The following is a 20,025-nucleotide window of genomic DNA, read 5'->3' on the forward strand; positions in this document are numbered from 1 at the left end:
TTAAAAATATCACCCAAGGTATCAATAGAAAAAATCGCGTGTATGTATACATGTATATATGCATATGTTCTTTCCTGTTCTTTGAAATCAGAACTATGACACAGAGAGTCTATCATCAATTATTCTTGGAATTTAGTGAAAAAAGGAAAGAATCTGGAATCAGTCACTCGGTTCCCTCCTAACCCTACTTAGGAGCTATTTCCTTCTCCCTAAAATAAGGAGGCAATCCTGTCTGCTCTGCCTAACTGGCAAAGTTGTGGTAAGGACCAGGGCGCTGTGTGGGAAAGACAGGTACAGTTGCTGCTGTTGGCTGAGCGGCTGTGGGCGGAGCAATGCAGCTTTAACCGACACCCCCCTCCCCCGCAACCCCATTCTTCCGAGGGGGAGGACACCTTGGCCTTGGCCAAGAGAAAGGTAGTTAGTTCTCTTTACCCCAAGTGTACTTCATTTTTCATACCATTCCAAAGGTGGGTGAGAGGGAGGAGGCCCTGGGGGATTTAAGAAAGTTGGATGCTGGGGAGAATGGCTGGCTCGTTCAGTCAGTAGAGCATGAGACGCTCCGATCTCGGGTTGTGAGTTCGAGCCCCACCTTGGGTACAGAGGTTATTTAAAAATGGGATCTAAAAAAAGAAAGAAAAGAAACGTGGATTCAGATCCCCCGCACTTTTCCTTCCTTCATTGAACAAATATTTCTCCAGCCCCTGTTGGGTGCTCGACCCTGGGCTAGGGAGAGCCACGAAGAGGAAAGGACCCAGAATACGGTCTCGGGGAAGACTGTCCAGGGAGCAGACACCGCACGGGTAACCGGGGGAGGGCGGGACCGGTGTGCCACCCAGCAAGGCTGCTCCGCGGCGGCTGCCGAGCCCATCCCCCCGCACCCCTCCCTTGAGGCGGCCGTGGCGGCCGCGAGTTCCAGCCGCGTCGCCATGGCAACCAGTGGCGGCGAGGCGGGCCAGAGGGTGGCCGGGAGGGACAGGCCCTAACGGCCTCGGAGGCCGCGCGGCGGGCGGGCCCGGGTGGCGGGAGCGCGGCGGCGGGCGGCGGGGCCCCTGGGGGCGGGCCGGGCGGGGGGTGACCCCGACGTTCCTGCTCCGGGGGCCTCAGCCCTCTCGGGAGAGCGCGGCGCGGCGCAGGTAACCCGCCCTGGTCCCCGGGACCCGGTTTCGACCCTTGGCCCTCGACCTCGCTCCTCGGCCAGGCCTGCCCAGAGTGGGGCCCGGGGACCCCTACAGGCCGGCTGCTGCGCTGGGGGGCTGGACGTGAATCGTGCGCGGTCCGTGGGGTGGGGGGGGGTGGCGCGTGCTGGCGGGGAGAGCCTGGGATGTCCCGAGGGTAGCGCAGAACCCAGAGCCCCGTCTCCCTGAGTCAGCAGGTGTAGGTTCTAGCTTTGTGGCCTTGGGCAAGTCAACTAGCTTGTCTGTGCCTCAGTTTCCCTGAGGTTAAAGTGAGTGATTGGAAGAACCTGCAACATCAGTTTACTCATCTGTCTGTTCTGTCATGTTTTCCCTCCCCATCCCTGCTACTCACCTCTCCGCTCCACACACAGTCTCAGAGCCTCTCTTTAAATTCCCTTTATTTGGAAATGATGTGAGCTGGGAAGTCTTCCTCTTCGTTCTACCATCTTGAATGCTATTTAATTGGCATCAATTCAGTGATTCAGAGCAGCTGAAGTTCTTTTCAGTACTTTGTCCACTTATCCTCATATGTTGTTGTTGTAATTAAAACTTTGTTGCTTGGGAAAACTTTTTTATCTTTCTTTTCTTTTCTTTTTTATAATTTAGGCAAGTACTAACATCCAGATAAGCAGGTGCCCACAAAGCCACTGAGGAATTGTAAGATTTATATTTTTAGGCAACTCTTAGTCTGTTTGTCCTAAATCTCGTGGTATATTCATTCTAACAAAGCCCAGAAAGGGCCAAAGAGAGAATTTACTCAAATAAAAGGCAAACTTTTAAGGGACAAGAAGGGAAAGTTTGAGAACATTTAGCTCTAACTCCTCTACAACAGGAATTCTGTTTTACTCATCTCTTGTGATGAGCACTTTGCAAGGTACCTGGCGCCAAGCTGTTCTTCAGAAAATGGCCAATGAACGCTCGTTTCAGACAATACCACCTATTTCAACTTATGACTAAGCTGATGTCATAAATACAGGGGAGGATTTTTAAAAAGGCCCAAATTTCTACATTTTGTAAAATCAAGAGCTACTACCCTTGGAGAAGCACACACTCCATGGTTTGCCAATAGTAGAATTTTCCTGTTTTATAGGTTGATAAAGTAAGCATTTTAGTAATCTAGATCATTTTCCCCTAACAGATTAAAAATCAAGACACAAACCAGATGCAGCAGTTTAATGACATGGAGAACCAAACCCATAATACGATGGGGTAAGTGTTGATTGAAAATTTTCTGTTTAATAAGTGAGTCTTTAACTATCTCCTAAACTCCCAGATAATACATGAATTTTGAAATTGAATATTAATAGTAGGATGTACCAATTAGTATTGGTGAGGTAGATGAAGAGAAATTCAAGTGATTCTAATCAAGAACCTATGGTGTGAATCTTTCCAATTTTGACTATGGGTCTGTACTCGAAAATCACCATTTTCCAACTTTTAGTGAGTTTTTCCAGTGTTTTACGATGATGGGTGCCCACAAAGGCCAATGTGCAGGCTCTTGGGTTCCCAGGATGTCCCACCCAGTTTGTTCCTTTCTTGCTGCACTGAGTATCCCAGGTTTCCTTCCACACTTGCCCTTAAGGCTGAGATCAACCCGTAAACATTACCTTATAACAGATTTGGCTCGTACAGACTCCGAACTACAGAGAACAAACTGATGGTCACCAGAGGACAGGTGGGTGGTGGGATGGGTGAAATAAATGAAAAGGATGAAAGTGTCCTTATCATGATGAGTGCTGGGTGATGTATAGAACTGCTGAATCACTATATTGTACACCTGACACTAATATAACAATATGTTAACTATCCTGGAATTAAAATTTTAAAACTTAATAAAATTAAAAAAAAATTGGGGGCTGCCTGGGTGGCTTAGTGCATTAAGCCTCTGCCTTCAGCTCAGGTCATGATCCCAGGGTCCTGGGATCATGCCCCACATCGGGCTCTCTCCTCAGCAGGGAGCCTGCTTCCCTCTCTCTCTCTGCCTGCCTCTCTGACCACTCGTGATGTCTCTCTGTCAAATAAATAAATAAATTAAATCTTAAAAAAAAAAATTTGGCTTCCCAAACAACAATAAGAACTGGATATTTTACCAAAGGTTTCATGAAGAGATAAGGAATAAAATTTGTACAGCGTTCCCCATTGTAAAAAATTAAATTCCCTTTCACAGATATCTTGTCCCCACCCCTCCCATGCCACCAGGACCACAAAGGTTTCTTTTCGTGTTGTTTCATTAGCCAGCTGGCTGCTGGCTAACCCCAAAGCTGGGGACTGGGAAGCGGGGGCAGGTGAGGGGTGAACATGGGAGGGACAGTGGGTAGGAGTGGTGCTCTAGTGCCTAATCTTGACTGTGTCTGACTTGCACTCGTCAAACCATTCCAATAATAACTCCTTTCAGTTGTTCTGCTCAGACCATGACTTTGACATCAGGCTAAAGGAAAGCTGCGTGGGTTTGGGTAAGAACAACGGTCGGTTTTCTAGATCTTGCTGCACATTTCTTGCAACAGCCTGGCTGGGTACTGTTCTCATTGTATAACTAAGAAAATCAAATGTACTAGTTAGACTCCAGTCTAAGGTCTTGTAATAAAGAGACCCCAAAGATACAGTGGATTAAATAAGATTGAAGTTTATTTCTGTTTCATGGACAAGTTTTGGGATAAGCAGCCCAGGACTGGGAGGGCAGTTCTGCCATCCTCCCTGCATGATTTTTACATCTGGACCCGAAGCGATGGCTTCAGCTTTCCACCCCTGTGCTCCTGCCAGAGGGAAAGGGCAAGGGCAAGAGGAGAGGAGATTTGGGTCCTTTTTGGAATGTGTCTTGGAAATAGCAGGCCTCACTTCTAACCATTTCCCGTGGGCCAGAACTTCGTCCCAGAGCTACAGCTAGCTAGCTGCAGGAAAAGGTTGGGACATGTGGTTTCTAACTGAGCAGCTCGATGGCCAGCTAAAGCCTAGGTGATAAAAGGAAGAAGAATGAATATTGGCATACAGTTAGCAGCCTCTGCTGTATTTCTGAGCTCAGAAAGGTAGAAAGAAAAAGCAGCAAATTGCTCTAGAATGTACAACTGGTTGATGGAAAAGCAAAATTTGAATTCAGATACGTGTGGCTCTAATCCCTGCAGGCTTTGCTACAGTGAAAATGGGTGGCAGTGAGATGTGGGAGCAGCCTGCCTACTATGTGCAGAAGAGCCAGGTTAGGATCTGGGATTGAACAGGTGTTAGGTCCCTGCTGTGATGATGGCACTGAGGGCTAAGAGGCAGACTGAAGGTCTCGAACCTTCAGTTGGTACCAGATACCTCTTCACTCTTGCAGATCTGAGGCCATGGGGACTGCTGTTTGTCTTCATTCATTCTTTCGGGGGGAATGTGTAGAATACTGAATGCATGGCAAGCACAACATTAAGTCTCTTGGTTTGTACAAAGATCAATAAGAAACAGACCTTAAAGAACTTAGAATTAGAGGCGCCTGGGTTAAGCTTCTGCCTTCCGCTCAGGTCATGATCTCAGGTTCCTGGGATCGAGCCCCACATCAGGCTCTCTGCTCAGCAGGGAGCCTGCTTCCCCCTCTCTCTCTGCCTACTTGTGGTCTCTGTCTGTCAAATAAATAAATAAAATCTTTAAAAAGAAAAAAAAAAGAACTTAGAATCAGTAGAGAGGCATAGAGCTTGTCTGGGTACAATGTAACTACAAGCCAGAAGTGAATGAGAACCACTAGAGGTTCCCATGAGGAACTACCCTACTCATCCCAGCATGCATGGGACCAGACATTGTCTACCATGGTCTACAAAGCACGGAGAGCCAGGTTGGCTTTGCTTCTGTCCTTTCATGCTGTTGAGATATATGTAAAAATCTAGATCATAAAGACAATAAAACCTCATCAGAGGCATGTTAAAGAGCAAACCATGTCACCTACATGCACAGTAATATTTTGTGGCACAACTTCATCTAACAGATATCTAGAGTCTACTATAAGCTATTGACTGGTCTCAACACAAGGAAGAGAGCAGTGAACAAAACAAGGCCACTTCTCCAAGGGTTTGTGGGAGATATAAAATGTTTCATATGGTCATATGAAGAAAAGCAAAGCAGGCTAAGGATGGGAGGTTGAATGGGATGATCAAACAAGGTCCCTGGTAAGGTGGCATTGGAGCAGAGATTGTATTGGGCAAAGAGAGCTCTGGAGACACTAGGAACAAAGTGTGAAGGTGTAAGGAGGGAGCTTCTGCACAGAACATTTGTTGAGTGAATCATTATTTTCTGACACTTGGGTTATCACAGGGTTTGATTTTAATTTTAAATCCATAATTCCCCCGATTATAGGTGTTTACATTGGTGTTGTAATAATCAACCTACACTCCTTCTAATCAAAACACCCATATCTGAGTTTGTCCTTTCCATTTGCTTTTAGAGTGTGTGCCCAGAACATAAATTACTGCAGAATGAACAAATGGTCTATTCGTATTGGGCCTGTTAAAGAGCACCATGTCTAGATTTTGCTTTGTTTCTGTTTCCTTCTTAATTTCTACTCTTACTAGCTTGTCCTTATATGATTTCTTTTACTTATCTTGTTCTCCTGATTTTTGAGTTGAAAAATCTGGTTCAGTTATTCTTATGATTTCTGAATTTTATGATTTCATTAAGTAATAAAAGCATCAAAACTCAAGTTTCTCCTGAGTACAGCTCTGCTGTGAGCCATAGTATTGGTGTTTCCACTCTCATTTCCTAAATAGTCTGGTATTTCAACTTTGATTTCCTCTGTGACTAATTTGAGATATTTAAGACATGTAACTTCCAAGGGTGGAGGGGGTTAATTATATTTTTATTACTATTACTTTCTAATCTCACTACCGCCACTGTGGCCTATCCAATATTCCAGTTTTGTTGAGCGTGTTCTTATAATCTATTGCATGATCAGCTGTTAGAAATGTCTTTGGACATTTGAAAACTCACGTATATTCTGTAATGCTTACATAAAAATGTTAAAAAAAGTTTCACACAGGTCGTCAGACCTTTAACTATGTTTAAATCATGTTTTTCAAATCCATTGTTACCTTACATTTTGTCTATTTGATCTGTCAAATTTTAAGAAAGCTCTTTACCATAATTGTGGTTTTGTCCAATTCTTATATTCAAAAGAGTTTTTGTCTGTTTTTTTGTCTACCATTTCATTCTACGAATGCATTCATTCTACAAATGAAATCTGAAACACAGATTTCAGTGTTCTGTTGCTTAATGCATTGAAGTTCATGGATGTTGTATCTTTTTTTTTTTTTAAGATTTTATTTATTTATTTGACAGACAGAGATCACAAGTAGGCAGAGAGAGGGAAGCAGGCTCCCTGCTGAGCAGAGAGCCTGACATGGAGCTTGATCCCAGGACCCTAAGATCATGACCGGAGCTGAAGGCAGAGGCTTTAACCCACTGAGCCACCCAGGCGCCCCATCGTGGATGTTGTATCTTGATGCATTACACAATGTAGCTTTATAGAAGAACTCACAAGTATAGTTCATGTGTTTTTTTGTTGTTGAAATTCTGCTTCGCCTGATATTCATATTGCCATCTGTGCTCTCTCTTTAATTTACTTTAGTCTGTAACGTCCTTGATCATCCCCCTTTGTAACGGAAGAAACTCAGTCTTTTCCTTTCTCTGTAGGGAGAAAGCAGTTCTTCTCTCCTATGTCTTTCTTCCCTGCGTGCCCTGATCTTCACAGAGAACACTTCACTTCTCGTAATTCTGGTCATCAAATGTGTGGAGGTTTTCCCCCACCGAGCGATTGTCTGTGTCCCCCCGCCCCGGGTGTCCTACAATTTAACACAATTCTGACACCGCCTACCTGGAGATGGCGCGAGGCCACACAGATGAAGGGCTCAGCCCCCCAAGACTGCTCCTGCTGCCACTTTAGATGCCAGGAGCAGGCCCAGGTTGCTGCCTGTGCTTCGGGCCGCTGTAGATAGGAGGTTCCAGTGCCCCCCACCTAATTTGCCAGAGCGGTTCACAGAAGGTGGGGAAACACGTTTACCAGGACAAAGGAAAAAGGCTACAGATGAACCACCAGATGGAAGAGAGGCAAGGCAATGTATGTGGGAAGTCGTGCTTGGCTTCCAGGCTCTTGCCAGGTGGGCCAGCCTGACCCAGAAGCTCTCTGAACCCCATTGCTTTGGGGATTTCTAGGGCCACTCCATCGTATAGGCCTAATGGACCATTAACTCCATTTGCAGCCTTTCTCCCTTCTCAAGAGAATGGAATGTGGGGCTGAAAATTCCAAGCTTCCAGTCATGGCTTGGTCTTCACAGTGACCAGCCCTTGGCCAGGAGACCACCCAGAATTGCCTCATTAGAACAAAAGGCACTCCTATCACCTGGGAAATTACAAAAGTTTCAGGAGCCCTGGGCCAGGAACCCAGGTCAAAGACCAGATGTTAGAGCAAAAGATGCTCCTGGTGCTATTATCACTTAGGAAATGGCAAGGATTTTAGCAGCTCTGTGCCAGGAATTGGGACAGAGACCAGTCTATATTTTCTATCATCTCACACTCTTGTTTTGAAATTTTTTATATCATATTGTGTTTCTTGTAAAGAACATATGATTAGATTTAAAAATATACCTCAATTGGAGAGTCTTTGCCATTAAAAAGAGGATTTATTTATTTATTCATTTATTTACTTATGCTAATATTTGACCCATTTTGATTTCCCCGAACTTACTAGTCTGATCTAATTTTCTTTTTCCTCATTTTCTCTTAGAAGTTTTACATCCCATTTTTAAGTTGTCAGTGAATATTTTTTTAAAGCTTTTATTTATTTATTTGAGAGAGACCGAGACAGAGCCCAAACAGGGGGAGGGGCAAAGGGAGACGGAGAACCTCCCTACCTGAGCAGGGAGCCTGAGGTAATGCCGGGCTCTCTTTCAGATTTGTTCTTCCCTCCTTCCTTCCTTTCTCTCTCTCTCTCTCTCTGTATGTGTGTGTGAAAGTTTATGGGATTTCTTTTTATCCTTCGAACTTACAATTTATCAGGAAAACTTTCTAGGTATGGATTGTTTTGCAGTAATCTTTCACAGCATTTGGTGAACTCTTTTACACAAAAGATTCAGATCTCCTCAACTCAGTGACATTTTCTTCTATTTCTTTGGTTAATGATTCTCCACTCTCTTCTGTCAGTCTCATCTCCTAGAAGGATCTGATCTTTTTCTTTTCTCTTGTAATTTCCATTGTTGTCCTGGCGGAATTTCTTGAGTTTTCTCGCTTTTATTTCAGCACTGACTTCTTGTTTTTACTGCCTCTCCTGAGATCTTTAGTCCCAGCAACCATGCCAGGACCATGAGATCAGGACCGTGAGATCATGACCTGAGCCAAAGTCAGATGGTTAACTGACTGAGCCACCCAGGCATCCCTAACGGGCATTTCTAAATAGGAATTTGATCAGAATAAAATGCATTGAGTAAACGAAATGCATATGTAGAGTTCCCAAATGTATGAATTCCAGAGTGTTGCTTTTAAGAAATGTTTTTTTTTCCCCTTGTGTAAGTGGATTCCACTGTAGTGGCTTACTTCTTTAAAATATCTTTTCTAACTGAAACAGAACATTTATCCAGATCTTTCTTTGTTGAGTTACACATATATATAGTTTAAAAAGTCATCTGGTTGCTTATCACTGTTATCAAAAAACAAGTCTCCTGTTGCCTCCCCAGTTTTCCATTCCCCAGAGGAAATTCTTTTGGCGGATTATTTTGGTATTTATCTCTGTATCTCTATATAACATGATTATTTTGCTACATCTTGATTTTTCAGTTTTAGGCATTATCTGTTGATGCCCATTGTGGTTACTTTTCCTGCCTCTGCCACTTCATCCCCACCATATACAGAGTCTCTCTCTCTCTCACACACACACACACACAGTCCCACACATACACATACACACAGTTTCACACATACACATTTACAGTCATACATACACACACACACATAGTCCCACATAAACGCATACATATAGTCCCACACATACACATATACTGTCACACACATGCACATACACACAGTCCCACACATGCAAGTACCACACATACACATACACAGCCATACATATACACACATGCACAGTCCCACACATATACATACACAGCCACACACATGCACATACACATAGTCCCACACATACACAGTCCCACACATACACACATACAGTCACAGATACACACAGTCCCACATACACATATACACAGTCCCACAATACACATATACAGTCATACACACACACATACATATAGTCCCACATATACACATACATACAGTCCCACACATACACATACACACAGTCCCACACATACACATACACAGCCACACATATGCACATACACACAGTCACACACATACACATATACACAGTCCCATACATACATATATAGTCATACACACACACACACACACACATAGTCCCACATATACACATACAGACAGTCCCACACATACACATATACAGTCACATACATACACATTCATACAGTCATACACATACATATACTCCCACACACATACATACACACAGCCCTGTCACACACATACATATATACACAGTCACACACATACACATACACAGTCACAAACATACAGTCACACACATGCATATAGTCCCACACATGCACATATACACAGTCCCACACATAAATATACACACAGTCCCACACATACACAGTCACACACACACACACACACACACACACGCACGCACACATACAGCCATACTTCCCATTCTTCCATCCACCCAATACACCCTAATTCTGATTGCATCAACATTCCGTTTGCCTCGTTATGCTTTTATAAATGCTCTTCACCTCTGAGCCATATTGCATGCTGTAGCAACTCTTCCTTTCTTATAAAATGTTTTGTTTTCTCCGGGAGTTAAGAATTCTAGAAACTTAACTATAATTTTTAAGTTTTCTTCTTCATGATTTCCTTTCAAAAATGTCTTTCTGTTTGTATTTGACCTAGTTGCGTGAACTGCTTTCCTCAAACGTCTGTAATTGCCAGCTGCTCACCCCTGTGTAAGATGGCAGAGTCAAAGCTGACAGGAAACTACGATGTATACAGAAGGTGCTTGTTGACAGGGAAGTCAAGGCATGTCATCAGCCTTGTCTTGTTCAGTCTCTGTCTCAGGCTGATCAGATTCTAGAGAATGCTCTTCTAAATTCTCCAGCTTAGAGAGTGTAAATTGGGCTGCCAGCACTTACCTTCTACTTCACTGGGTTGCTTCTTGGCTTTGTCTACTGCCGGCTACCATTATCTTTGCCCTTGTAAGTTAAACATATCTCTTTGCCTTATTTTAGTAGGATTTGGGAAGGAAAAATATTTATGTTCATCTATCTTCAACCAAAAGTCTCATTTTTCTCTACTAAATCATTTACTCTATTTTTGATTCTGTGACTTACATCTTAGTCATTGATCTCGTTCATAGAATCTTATCAAATCCTTCCTAAAAATCTGCTGCATGATCTGCCAATTTTTTTTTATCTGCCATGAAAGTCATATTTTCAAAGAGCCAAGGCAGATGGATAATAAAGCATAAACTTCTCACATCTAATTCAGAAAGATCTTTAAAGCAGTACTCTGTGTGTGCATCTTTCTTAACCTTTTATGTGTTCTTTCCCTCTGAGATGTATTCATAATCACAACTTTACTTCCCAGTTTCTTAGTTTAATACAATTTTAATTATAATTTGTAAAACATTCTAGTGTAATTAATATATTAACAGTTTAATAAGTTGCAGTAAAATATTCTTTTTTAAAGATTTTATCTATTTATTTGAGGGAGAGAGAGCACAAGCAGGGGGGGTGGAGAGGAGGAGGGAGAAGCAGGCTCCCGGCTGAGCAGGGAGCTCAATGTGGGGCTCCACCTCAGGACCCTGAGATTATAACTTGAGCTGAAGACAGCCGCTAAAACGACTGAGCCACCCAGGCACTCCTAAATTGTAGTATGCATTCTTTTTCACATTGAAAATTCTTTTTTTAAATTTGACTAATTCTCTTGTCTTCTGAATGGCCCAGTCTATACCCCATAATTCTCCCTCCACTCTTTATTCCCAGCCACACATATTCCTTTCCAGAGTAATCAAATCTGGCAAATTGTACTTCCCGGTTTCTCTGAAGAAGAAACAAAGTGAAATAGACCTAGGGTAAAATCCTGATATTTTACTTTGAAGGTAGATCCTGAAATGTTAGATGGTACTCAGTGCTTATAGGAATTCACTGAGTGATTTTGAAAGGGAGGAAGAAACTGGGAAGGGAGGGAGTGGGTGTTGGGAGAAGGGAGGGAGAGAGCAGGGAAGGAAACAAAGGAAGGGAAAGATTCCTTTGAGAGACAACTAAGCTGCTACCGAGTTTAGGCAAAGATTCAAAATGCCACCATGAAGGAAACATTTGCATAAACCTTTTCCAGGACAATGTTTATGTGAGGTTAATTGCAGTAGTTACAAATTACAAATGGTATGTGTAAACCCAGGCACCTACACCACGGGTTAGGCACCGGGGCCGTTTAAAATGGGAAGTCACTGGAGGGCATGGAGCAAAGCAGTGACATTCTCTGACTTAGTGTTTTAAAAGGCTTACTCTGGTTACTCTGTGGAGAAGAGACCACAGCATGGCAAGAGCAGGACGGATAGATAAGCGAAGCCATTGTAATAATTCAGGTGGGCGATGACAGTGATTTGGATCAGGTTGATAAAGGTAGAAATAGAAACAAATGGGTACATTTTGACAGAAGTGCTGACAATATTTAGAGATCATGGATTGGATATGTGGTGTGCAAGAGAGAGATGGGCAAAGGATGATGCAAGACTCTTCACCCACCATCCGGAAGGATAAGATTGTCATTTATTAAAACAAGGAAGACTAGAGAAAATGTAAGCTTGGTTTGAGATGTCTGTTACACATGCAGCTGAAGATACCAAATAATTAGCTGTGTATACAATCTCTGTGTAGCTTTCTGCTTCCCCACCCTTGGGGTGGGGCTTTTTCGTTTGAGGTCCCCTTATGGCCACAAGATGGCTGCCCGCCTCAACCATTAACATCTCCTTCCAGAGTGGGAGCAGAGCAAGGGCAATAGGGTAAAAACGGAAGAGCACACACCAGCGTTTTATTTCGGCTTCTTCCAGAAGCCAAAGCCCCTGGAAACAAGGATTTGGATGCAAGTGGTTTCTTTGGGAGATGAGAAATGTTGTGTATTAGTTTCCTCTGACTGCTGTATGACAAACGTGGTGTAAAAATGTGGTGTAAAACAACCAAAATGGATTCACTCACAGTTCTGGGGTGCAGAAGTCCAAAGTCAGTGTCCCTGGGTCAACATCAAGGCATCTGGAGGGCTGCCTTCTCTCCAGATGCTCTGGGGAAGAGTCCATTCCTTGCCTCTTCTGGCTTTTGGTGGCTGTCAGCATTCCTTGGCTCCTGGCCACATCTCTCTGACCTTTCAAGACAGCATCTTCATGCCCCTCCCTGGTTCATCTCCATATCTCTTCTCCTGTGTGTGTCCCATCTCCCCCTGCCTCTTTCTTAGGACACACCCAGGTGATCTAGGATGATCTCCCAACTCAAGATCATCAACTTATGCAAAGACCTTTCTTCTAAATAAAGTAGCATTTATTTTATTTATTGTAGACTTTCAGATGAGATATCTTTGGGTATCATGTTTTGGCCTACCACCTATAGGGACAGGGAAATGAAATAAGGAAGGGCAAGTTATGAAACCAGCTATCACTGAGGGTGACTGAAGCAAAACCTACTGGGGAGATTCTGGAACCCAGTCTAGAGCCCAGTCTAGCGCACAGCCCTTAGAGATATCCCATCCAGGGAGCAAGTGACTATTTACATACCAATAACTGATATTCACTGGTTGAGGATTGCTTCTGGGAGGGCTTCAATTTCCTGTTACCTCTTGCCTATCACACAGGTGGCACAGAGGACCCCAGTGGCAAGAGGAGGGACTCGGGCAAAGAAATGCAAGTTCTGTACCCTGGAAATCAGGCTGAGTGCCCCCAAGTGGAAAGTATGAGTGATGCATAGGCACCAAGGACCACCACTCTAGCTCTCTTCTAAATAGCTTCATGGCTATTACCTCTCACAGGCCAGATTTTGTTGCATGGCCATGCCCAGCTCCAGGGGAGACTGGCCAATGTAGTTACGCTTTTAGCTGGACACATTTCCACTCTGAGTAACACTGGAGATCTGTTATGGAAGAAAGGAAGGGTGGATGTTGGGTGCAGGCACCTATCCAAGTGGGAGATAAGAATGGAATCAGACAAGTGATAAGGATGACTCAGACCAAGTTCTTACCACTGGACAGGGTGAGAAGTGATCAGAATTTAGGGTATATATTGGAGGCAATGCCAATAGAACTGTTGTTCTGGGGTTTGAGGGAAACACGAATCTCAGATCATGAGGGTTTGGATCTTGAGCCACTATAGCTGCAATGCCAATTAAAGAGACAGAGTGGACTGGAGTGGGAACAGGTCCGTGTGCAGGGGGTCAAGTGCTGTTTTGAATATGAGAAGTTTGAGATGCCTATAGACGTCTTGTAGGAATGTTGATGTTGAATGGTAGTTGGATATTGAAGTCTGGAGCTCAGAGCTCAGGCTGCAGAGAGAGATTTGGAAGTTATAAGAATAAGCAGGCCTTAGACGGTTCATTTCCAACATTCAGGAAAGAGCATCTTTTCTATTTTCCTAATATTGGAAAAACAGATTTTATCAATGTTTAGCTAATTCTTTGCTGTTAGGATCCAGTGAACTAGCTGGCTCTAGTTTTAAATAAAAAAGGGGTTAAGTGGCTATCCTCCTTTGTACTAACACTGCAGCCTTTCATCAGATAGACCTTTAGCAAGAGGGAATTTTAATTGTCCTAGAGATTGGTTTATAGAATCCAAGCTAACCTATATATAGTTTGTTATTAATCATACCGTGGTTCTCCATATTAATATGAAATATGTCAGATATATAAGTTTTGGGGGATAGTTTGGTTATTTGTATTTTTAAGTAATTATAAATTACTTAAATTGGTATTTGCTAATATTTCTACTATCCTCTTCTATGATTCAGTGTGTGAGCCAAGATGTTACTCAGAAGAGGAGTAGTCATTATAGAAAAAGTTTTTAGAAAAAGTTTAACTGTAATACAGGTATTTACAAGATCTTCCATTCTTTTTAACACATAAAAACTGTTAGATATTAGATTTGTATGTATCTAGAGTTCTTTTTTTTTTAAGATTTTATTTATTTATTTGACAGAGAGAGATCACAAGTAGGCAGAGAGGCAGGCAAAGAGAGAGGGGGAAGCAGGTTCCCTGCTGAGGAGAGAGCTCTATGCGGGGCTCGATCCCAGGACCCTGAGATCATGACCTGAGCCGAAGGCAGAGACTTAACGCACTGAGCCCCTGGATCTAGAATTCTGATAAAACATTGACAGGGACTTGAAAGCTATCACATTGCATTTTATTTCTGTAAATGTCTCTCTTTGATGATTTTGATGAAGGCTCTAGAATACGGCCTTGATAAGTACATGTAAGCATGCTTTTTGGGAATGTTGGGATTTCTACCCCTCCACATTCCAACATTAAGCTCATTACAGATGAGGGAGAAGAATGGACTGAGGATAAGCCACCATCTTAAATATGCAGTAAAGATAGGCATTGTAATGCTGTTAAGTCAGCACACATTAGTGATGACAGTAAATAGTATTTTTTTGGACAATGAGAAAAGTGCTAGAGAAAAGCTATTTTTAGCTATAATTTGATAGCCAATTTTGAAGGAAGGCAACTGTGAAATTGTGACGGAGGAGTCATAAAGTAGTAAGCCTTTCACTTTACTGTCTTGGGGGGACAGTCAACTATAGAGCAGGCTGACATCACAGGTATGTCTATGAAAGTGGGTTCTGGGGCATCTGGAATCTCTCCCATTTGGTTCTGTTTAAGTTTCTGGGGTGATACAGTATTTGATATACAGAATAGGGTCTATGAGCCACTACAGAAAAGTTAAATTATATTAGTATGACTAAATATATAGTAATATAACTAAGACAATATGTTGCTTCATTTTAGAAGAGTTTCATTAAAATATTTTGAAAAAGTTAAGACCTGATATGAAGGCTTATATTACCCATCAACCTTTTGGAGACTCGTTCTCTTAGACTCTTCCACGTTGCGGAACATGGTCTCCTCTTTCTTTTCAGCCTATGCTTTCCTTTCTCAGTCCCTCCGCTTCCTCCACAATGACTTCCATGTTTGTTTTTCAAACCCCCTCTTCTCTCTCTCAAACCCAAGATCCATTTCTATTCTGACATCTCTTACATCCCCAAATGAACTCACTTTGTTTTTACAGACCTCTTTCTCCATTTCTATTTTCCAGATTGATGATGGGTAGGCAGGCTGTCCCTACATCCCCCTTGGCCCAGAACAATCACTGCTTATACCTTTGTCCTGGCATAATTGTCATGAGTGCCTCTTCTGCTTTCAAAATTGTCCTGGTCTGGATAATAGATAACATGGTCACCATAGCTGTCTGTCTGATGAAGGTCTGCCCTTGTAAGGACCAGCACGTAAGCCCACACATGAAAGGACTTTGGAGTAACCTACATGTCCACATATCTTACTCTAGCTCTTTTTACTCTGAATGACTCTCTACTTTCCGTTCTCCTGTCCCCCCAACACACTGGCCACCTACCGCCATTTATACCATCAGCTTTGTATTTTGCTCTCTTCACATATTTTGACTCTAGGCCCCTCGGACTGGTATATCACCCTGCAAATCTCAGTGTGTCCCCTTCCTTCTGGTTTGAGATCTCTCTCCTGACTGCATAATCCTTCTCTTGGGAATTATCCCCTGGGGATAAATCCAGTAATCAGGGCCAAGTTTTGTATGTCTACAGTAGTGTATCAGCCACAATCCACCCACTCCTTAAAGCTGGAAGACTCAGAGAACTTTTTTCTTTTTTAATGCCTCCACCAACTTTTCTAAAATTGGAAAAATAAGACCTACTTTATGGGATGTTGTGAGGATCCATAAGAGGAAGAACAGGAAAGTAATTAGCTTAGTGTTAGTCAGCGTTTGACTATGGGAAGAAATGAAAATATGAATAATGTTAGTGCCCAGCTCTGTGGAGAAGGCTAAACTAGGTCTTTGTATATTCATTGTATTTCTTTTTTTTTATTAAAGATTTTTTTTTATTTATTTGACAGACAGAGATCACAAGTAGGCAGAGAGGCAGGCAGAGAGAGAAGAGGAAGCAGGCTCCCTGCTGAGCAGAGAGCCCGATGTGGGGCTCAATCCCAGGATCATGACCTGAGCCGAAGACAGAGGCTTTAACCCACTGAGCCACCCAGGCACCCTGTATTTCATTTTGAAGCTCATTAGATTTAGGAGCAAATACTGATTCTGTGGAGACCAACTTGCTCTTAATTATCCCTGAAAAACTGAAGAAGGGAAGATACGTTAGAAGATTAGACAATTGAATTTCAAAAAGGAATATTAAATTTGACAGAAAACTGAGCTGGATGTAAATCTGAGTTTGACTAAGTCTTCGGGAAGATTCTGGAAGGGATTATGGGTGGCTTGTGAGCATCCAGAGGAGGAAGCAGTGGCCCCAGGACTCAGCACGAACACATACTAGATCAGCCTGGGCTCACGGGGCTGATATACTGGTGCATCAGGGAGCTTATAGAAAGAATCTTACTTTGGCTTTGCCATAATATTTTACAGGGCTTCTCATGACATTTTTATGGGGGGGAGAGAAAAGTTTATAAATTTAAATAAGTGGATTAGAAACTTATTATAAGAAAAGAAATAATCACCAGATCCCTGTCACTCTGACGGGCTTGGTAGTGGAATGCCAGAGAGCCCTGTCCTCCCATCTTGTCTGGTGTGATATTTTACAGTCACTTGTAGGAAAAAAACATATTTATATATGAAACAACTAATGCTTTACTTATCAGATCTGCAGATGACACAAAACTGAGAGCTATGGTGAATATATTTTCTGACAGAAACAGTATCCCGAAAGATAATAAGCTCCTTGAGGAAGTCTTCTGTGGTAACCCATCTTGTCCAAGTTTGTATTCAGTACCTTTGCTTTCTAGTCCCTGAACAGCTGCACGTATTCATCAGTCTCGTATTGTCCCTGCCTTGCAGGTGTCTCTATGCACAGGTCATGTGTGTCTGTCTTCCCAGTTCCTCACACAGCAGGCAGCAGTCCCTGAATGGATGTTTGCTTCATTAAAGAACCAGTGATGACAACACACGTTGAGAGGCTGAAACTATCACAATGAAATATAATAAGGATAAATATAAAGCTCTGCCCTTGGAGCAGTCCCCCACCCCCCAGGATGAAACAAGCACAAGACAGTGACTTTGTTTGTAGCATACGTGAAAAAGGTGTTTGGACATGAATAAACTCACCTTGAAATGGTATCATATCACTGCTTTGCCCTTCCCCTTCCCAGATTCAAAGCTAAGGTGATCTTTATCTGCTCGAATAAAAATGTATAGCACCGAAAACAGAGTATGAGGGCCCCTATCTAAACTGGTTAGACAGCACCAGGGGTGTTCTGTTAAAGTTCTGAATGGTACATTTCAAGGAGGAAATCAACACAGGAACTTGTTCAGTGGAGAGCCACCAGGTTTATGAAGGGTCTGAAAATCTAAACATAGTCATTCACTTTTTCATTCATTCAACAAATGGTATGTTAAGCGTCTAGTATTTTCCAGGCAGTATACTAGGTAGTGAGGGGTGGAAAAAAAAGAAATTTCCACGGGCAATTGGAGGAAATAAAGATACTTGTGGACATAAACAAAGACCACCCAAATGAGAACAAAAGAAGCCTATTTATTCAAAGCTTGCTATTGCAAGGGAGTCAGCAAACATCACTTACATTTGGCAGAGACTTGAAGGTCAGTGGGAAAGTTTTACAGTAAACAAAAGAGAAGACTTTGGGCGTGCTTTCATTGGATGGAGGTTGTTACAGGGAAGATGGAGGCAGGATTAGTAGAAGGGGCGTTCTATATGATTAGTTTGGGGACTGTATTTGGCTTTCTCCAGTTGGTCCTGAGTTGGAAGTGGGGGCAAAAATTAAGGAAGCTGTCAGTCATTGACCGAGTCCTGACCATTCTAGGACTATTGCTCTACAGGTTGTGGGTAAGTGTTCTGGCCATTGTCTGTATGAATGTTCAGTATCTACTACTGAAAACTGAGAAAACCCGGAAGAATCTGGAGGTACTGATAACTGTATTTGACATATTAATAACTGTATTCAAGTACTCAAAGGTCCATTGTGTTGAAAATACACTTGTTCTGCATGGTCCTAATTTACCAAATTAGAACCAGTGGATGAAAGAGCTCTTCAAAATAAGAAAGAACTTCTTAAAACTCATTGCTATCTAGCTACAATCTCAGATAGCGGTTACCTGGTAAAGGAGAAATTCAGACCTAGGCTGGGTGACCTTTCGGCAGTGATACTATGAAACAGATCACAAGCCTTGGCATGCACCAGGATCACCTGATATCTTTGTTAGCGATACAGAATGACCTCTGTTCTAGACCTGCTGAATCTGATCAGCAGGGCATCCTGGATGATTCTCATATGAAACATTGTGAAAGACATGCAAACACTGGGTGGGTAGTTCAACAAGGTGACTTGTAAAAGTCCTTCCACGCTGAGTTTAATATCCTGATTTTTGCATGACATAGTCATAATCAGGAAAGAAACCATTCGCTCCTTTATTTAACAATATTGACTAAGTGGCTTCCATTATGTCGCTTTCTACTTTTGGCCTTTATTTTAATTCCATTGGCATGGTGCGTTCCTACATGCTGAGTAAATAATGATGAAAAGGACTCATTTGTTCGTTTTTCAAAAATTTATTGAGTGTCTGCTATGTGCTGGAGCACTGTGCTGAGCTCCAGTGAGATGGTGATAAAATGGCCCTTTCAGAGCTTACAATAACAGAAAAACAATATATTTATAGTAAAGGTGATACACGTTGTTATGAAAAGAAAATGGTGTGAAAACGATTCTTTTTGTTCTGCTGGTTTTCCCCACGTCATAACTCCAATTAAAATTCGATCAACTTATTTATAGAGGAATTAGTACTTCCTTTCCCTCAGATTTTTTTTTAGGTTTTAAGTGAAAATGGAGAGTCTTTGGGCCTTAGTCCAGGAATCCTACAAGACTTCAGAATGGCACTTTGTACTTAGAAGCTCTTTGGTGTCAAAACTGTTGAGTCCACTGGTGAATAAGCCAACCAAAGGGAAACCCTTCGTTCAAGTTGCCTGGGCATTTTAGAAATTGATCCTGGAAATTCTGAGTTCTTTGGGTTCTCATACCTCTTCCTAACCTTATCACAATGGAGCTAATCTACATTGTATTTTTCAAATGAGTTCTTATTCAAAACATCATGTCTTTTGCTGTGTGGTACACCGAAAGGAGCTGAAGATGGGAAGCAGCTGCCTATGATCTTGACCTGGGTCTTCCACTAATTACTGTGTGACCTTGACCTCTCTGGGCCTGACATTTTTCAGAATGCTAAATGATTCTTAATTACCTCTAAAATTCTGATTTGGTGAAACTAAATGGAGGAGATATTTCTCGCCTGCCTTTTCCTCCTGCCTTCCTTCCACCCACACAAATATATTAGAAGCCCCGTCACCACCATTGAATGGATACTGAAATAACTCGCTTTCTAATCCTGGATGTGTGTGTGTTCCGTAGGCTGAAATCTGAGGCTTCAACATCTGCCCGCATACCCACTCTGAATAACCGGACTTATTCCAGGCCCCTGTGGAATACGTCGGCTTCTTTGAAGGAGAACCCTGCCCTGGGAGCAA

The 20,025-nt window shown here is 42.5% G+C and overlaps 1 protein-coding gene across 1 annotated transcript in view; it reads left to right on the forward strand.

Moving 5' to 3' along the window:
- The first annotated feature begins 1,075 nt into the window (after positions 1 to 1,075).
- Positions 1,076 to 20,025, forward strand: part of DEUP1 (deuterosome assembly protein 1) — an 82,056-nt gene continuing 63,106 nt past the window's right edge. Inside the window, exons 1-2 of the mRNA XM_080816136.1 lie at positions 1,076 to 1,133; positions 2,314 to 2,384. Coding sequence (XP_080672262.1) covers positions 2,338 to 2,384 — 47 coding nt within the window. The 5' untranslated portion in view covers positions 1,076 to 1,133; positions 2,314 to 2,337. The remainder of the gene's footprint in view (positions 1,134 to 2,313; positions 2,385 to 20,025) is intronic.

Source organism: Martes martes (assembly GCF_963455335.1).
Source record: "Martes martes genome assembly, chromosome: 10".
In the NCBI taxonomy this organism is placed as follows: Eukaryota; Metazoa; Chordata; class Mammalia; order Carnivora; family Mustelidae; genus Martes; species Martes martes.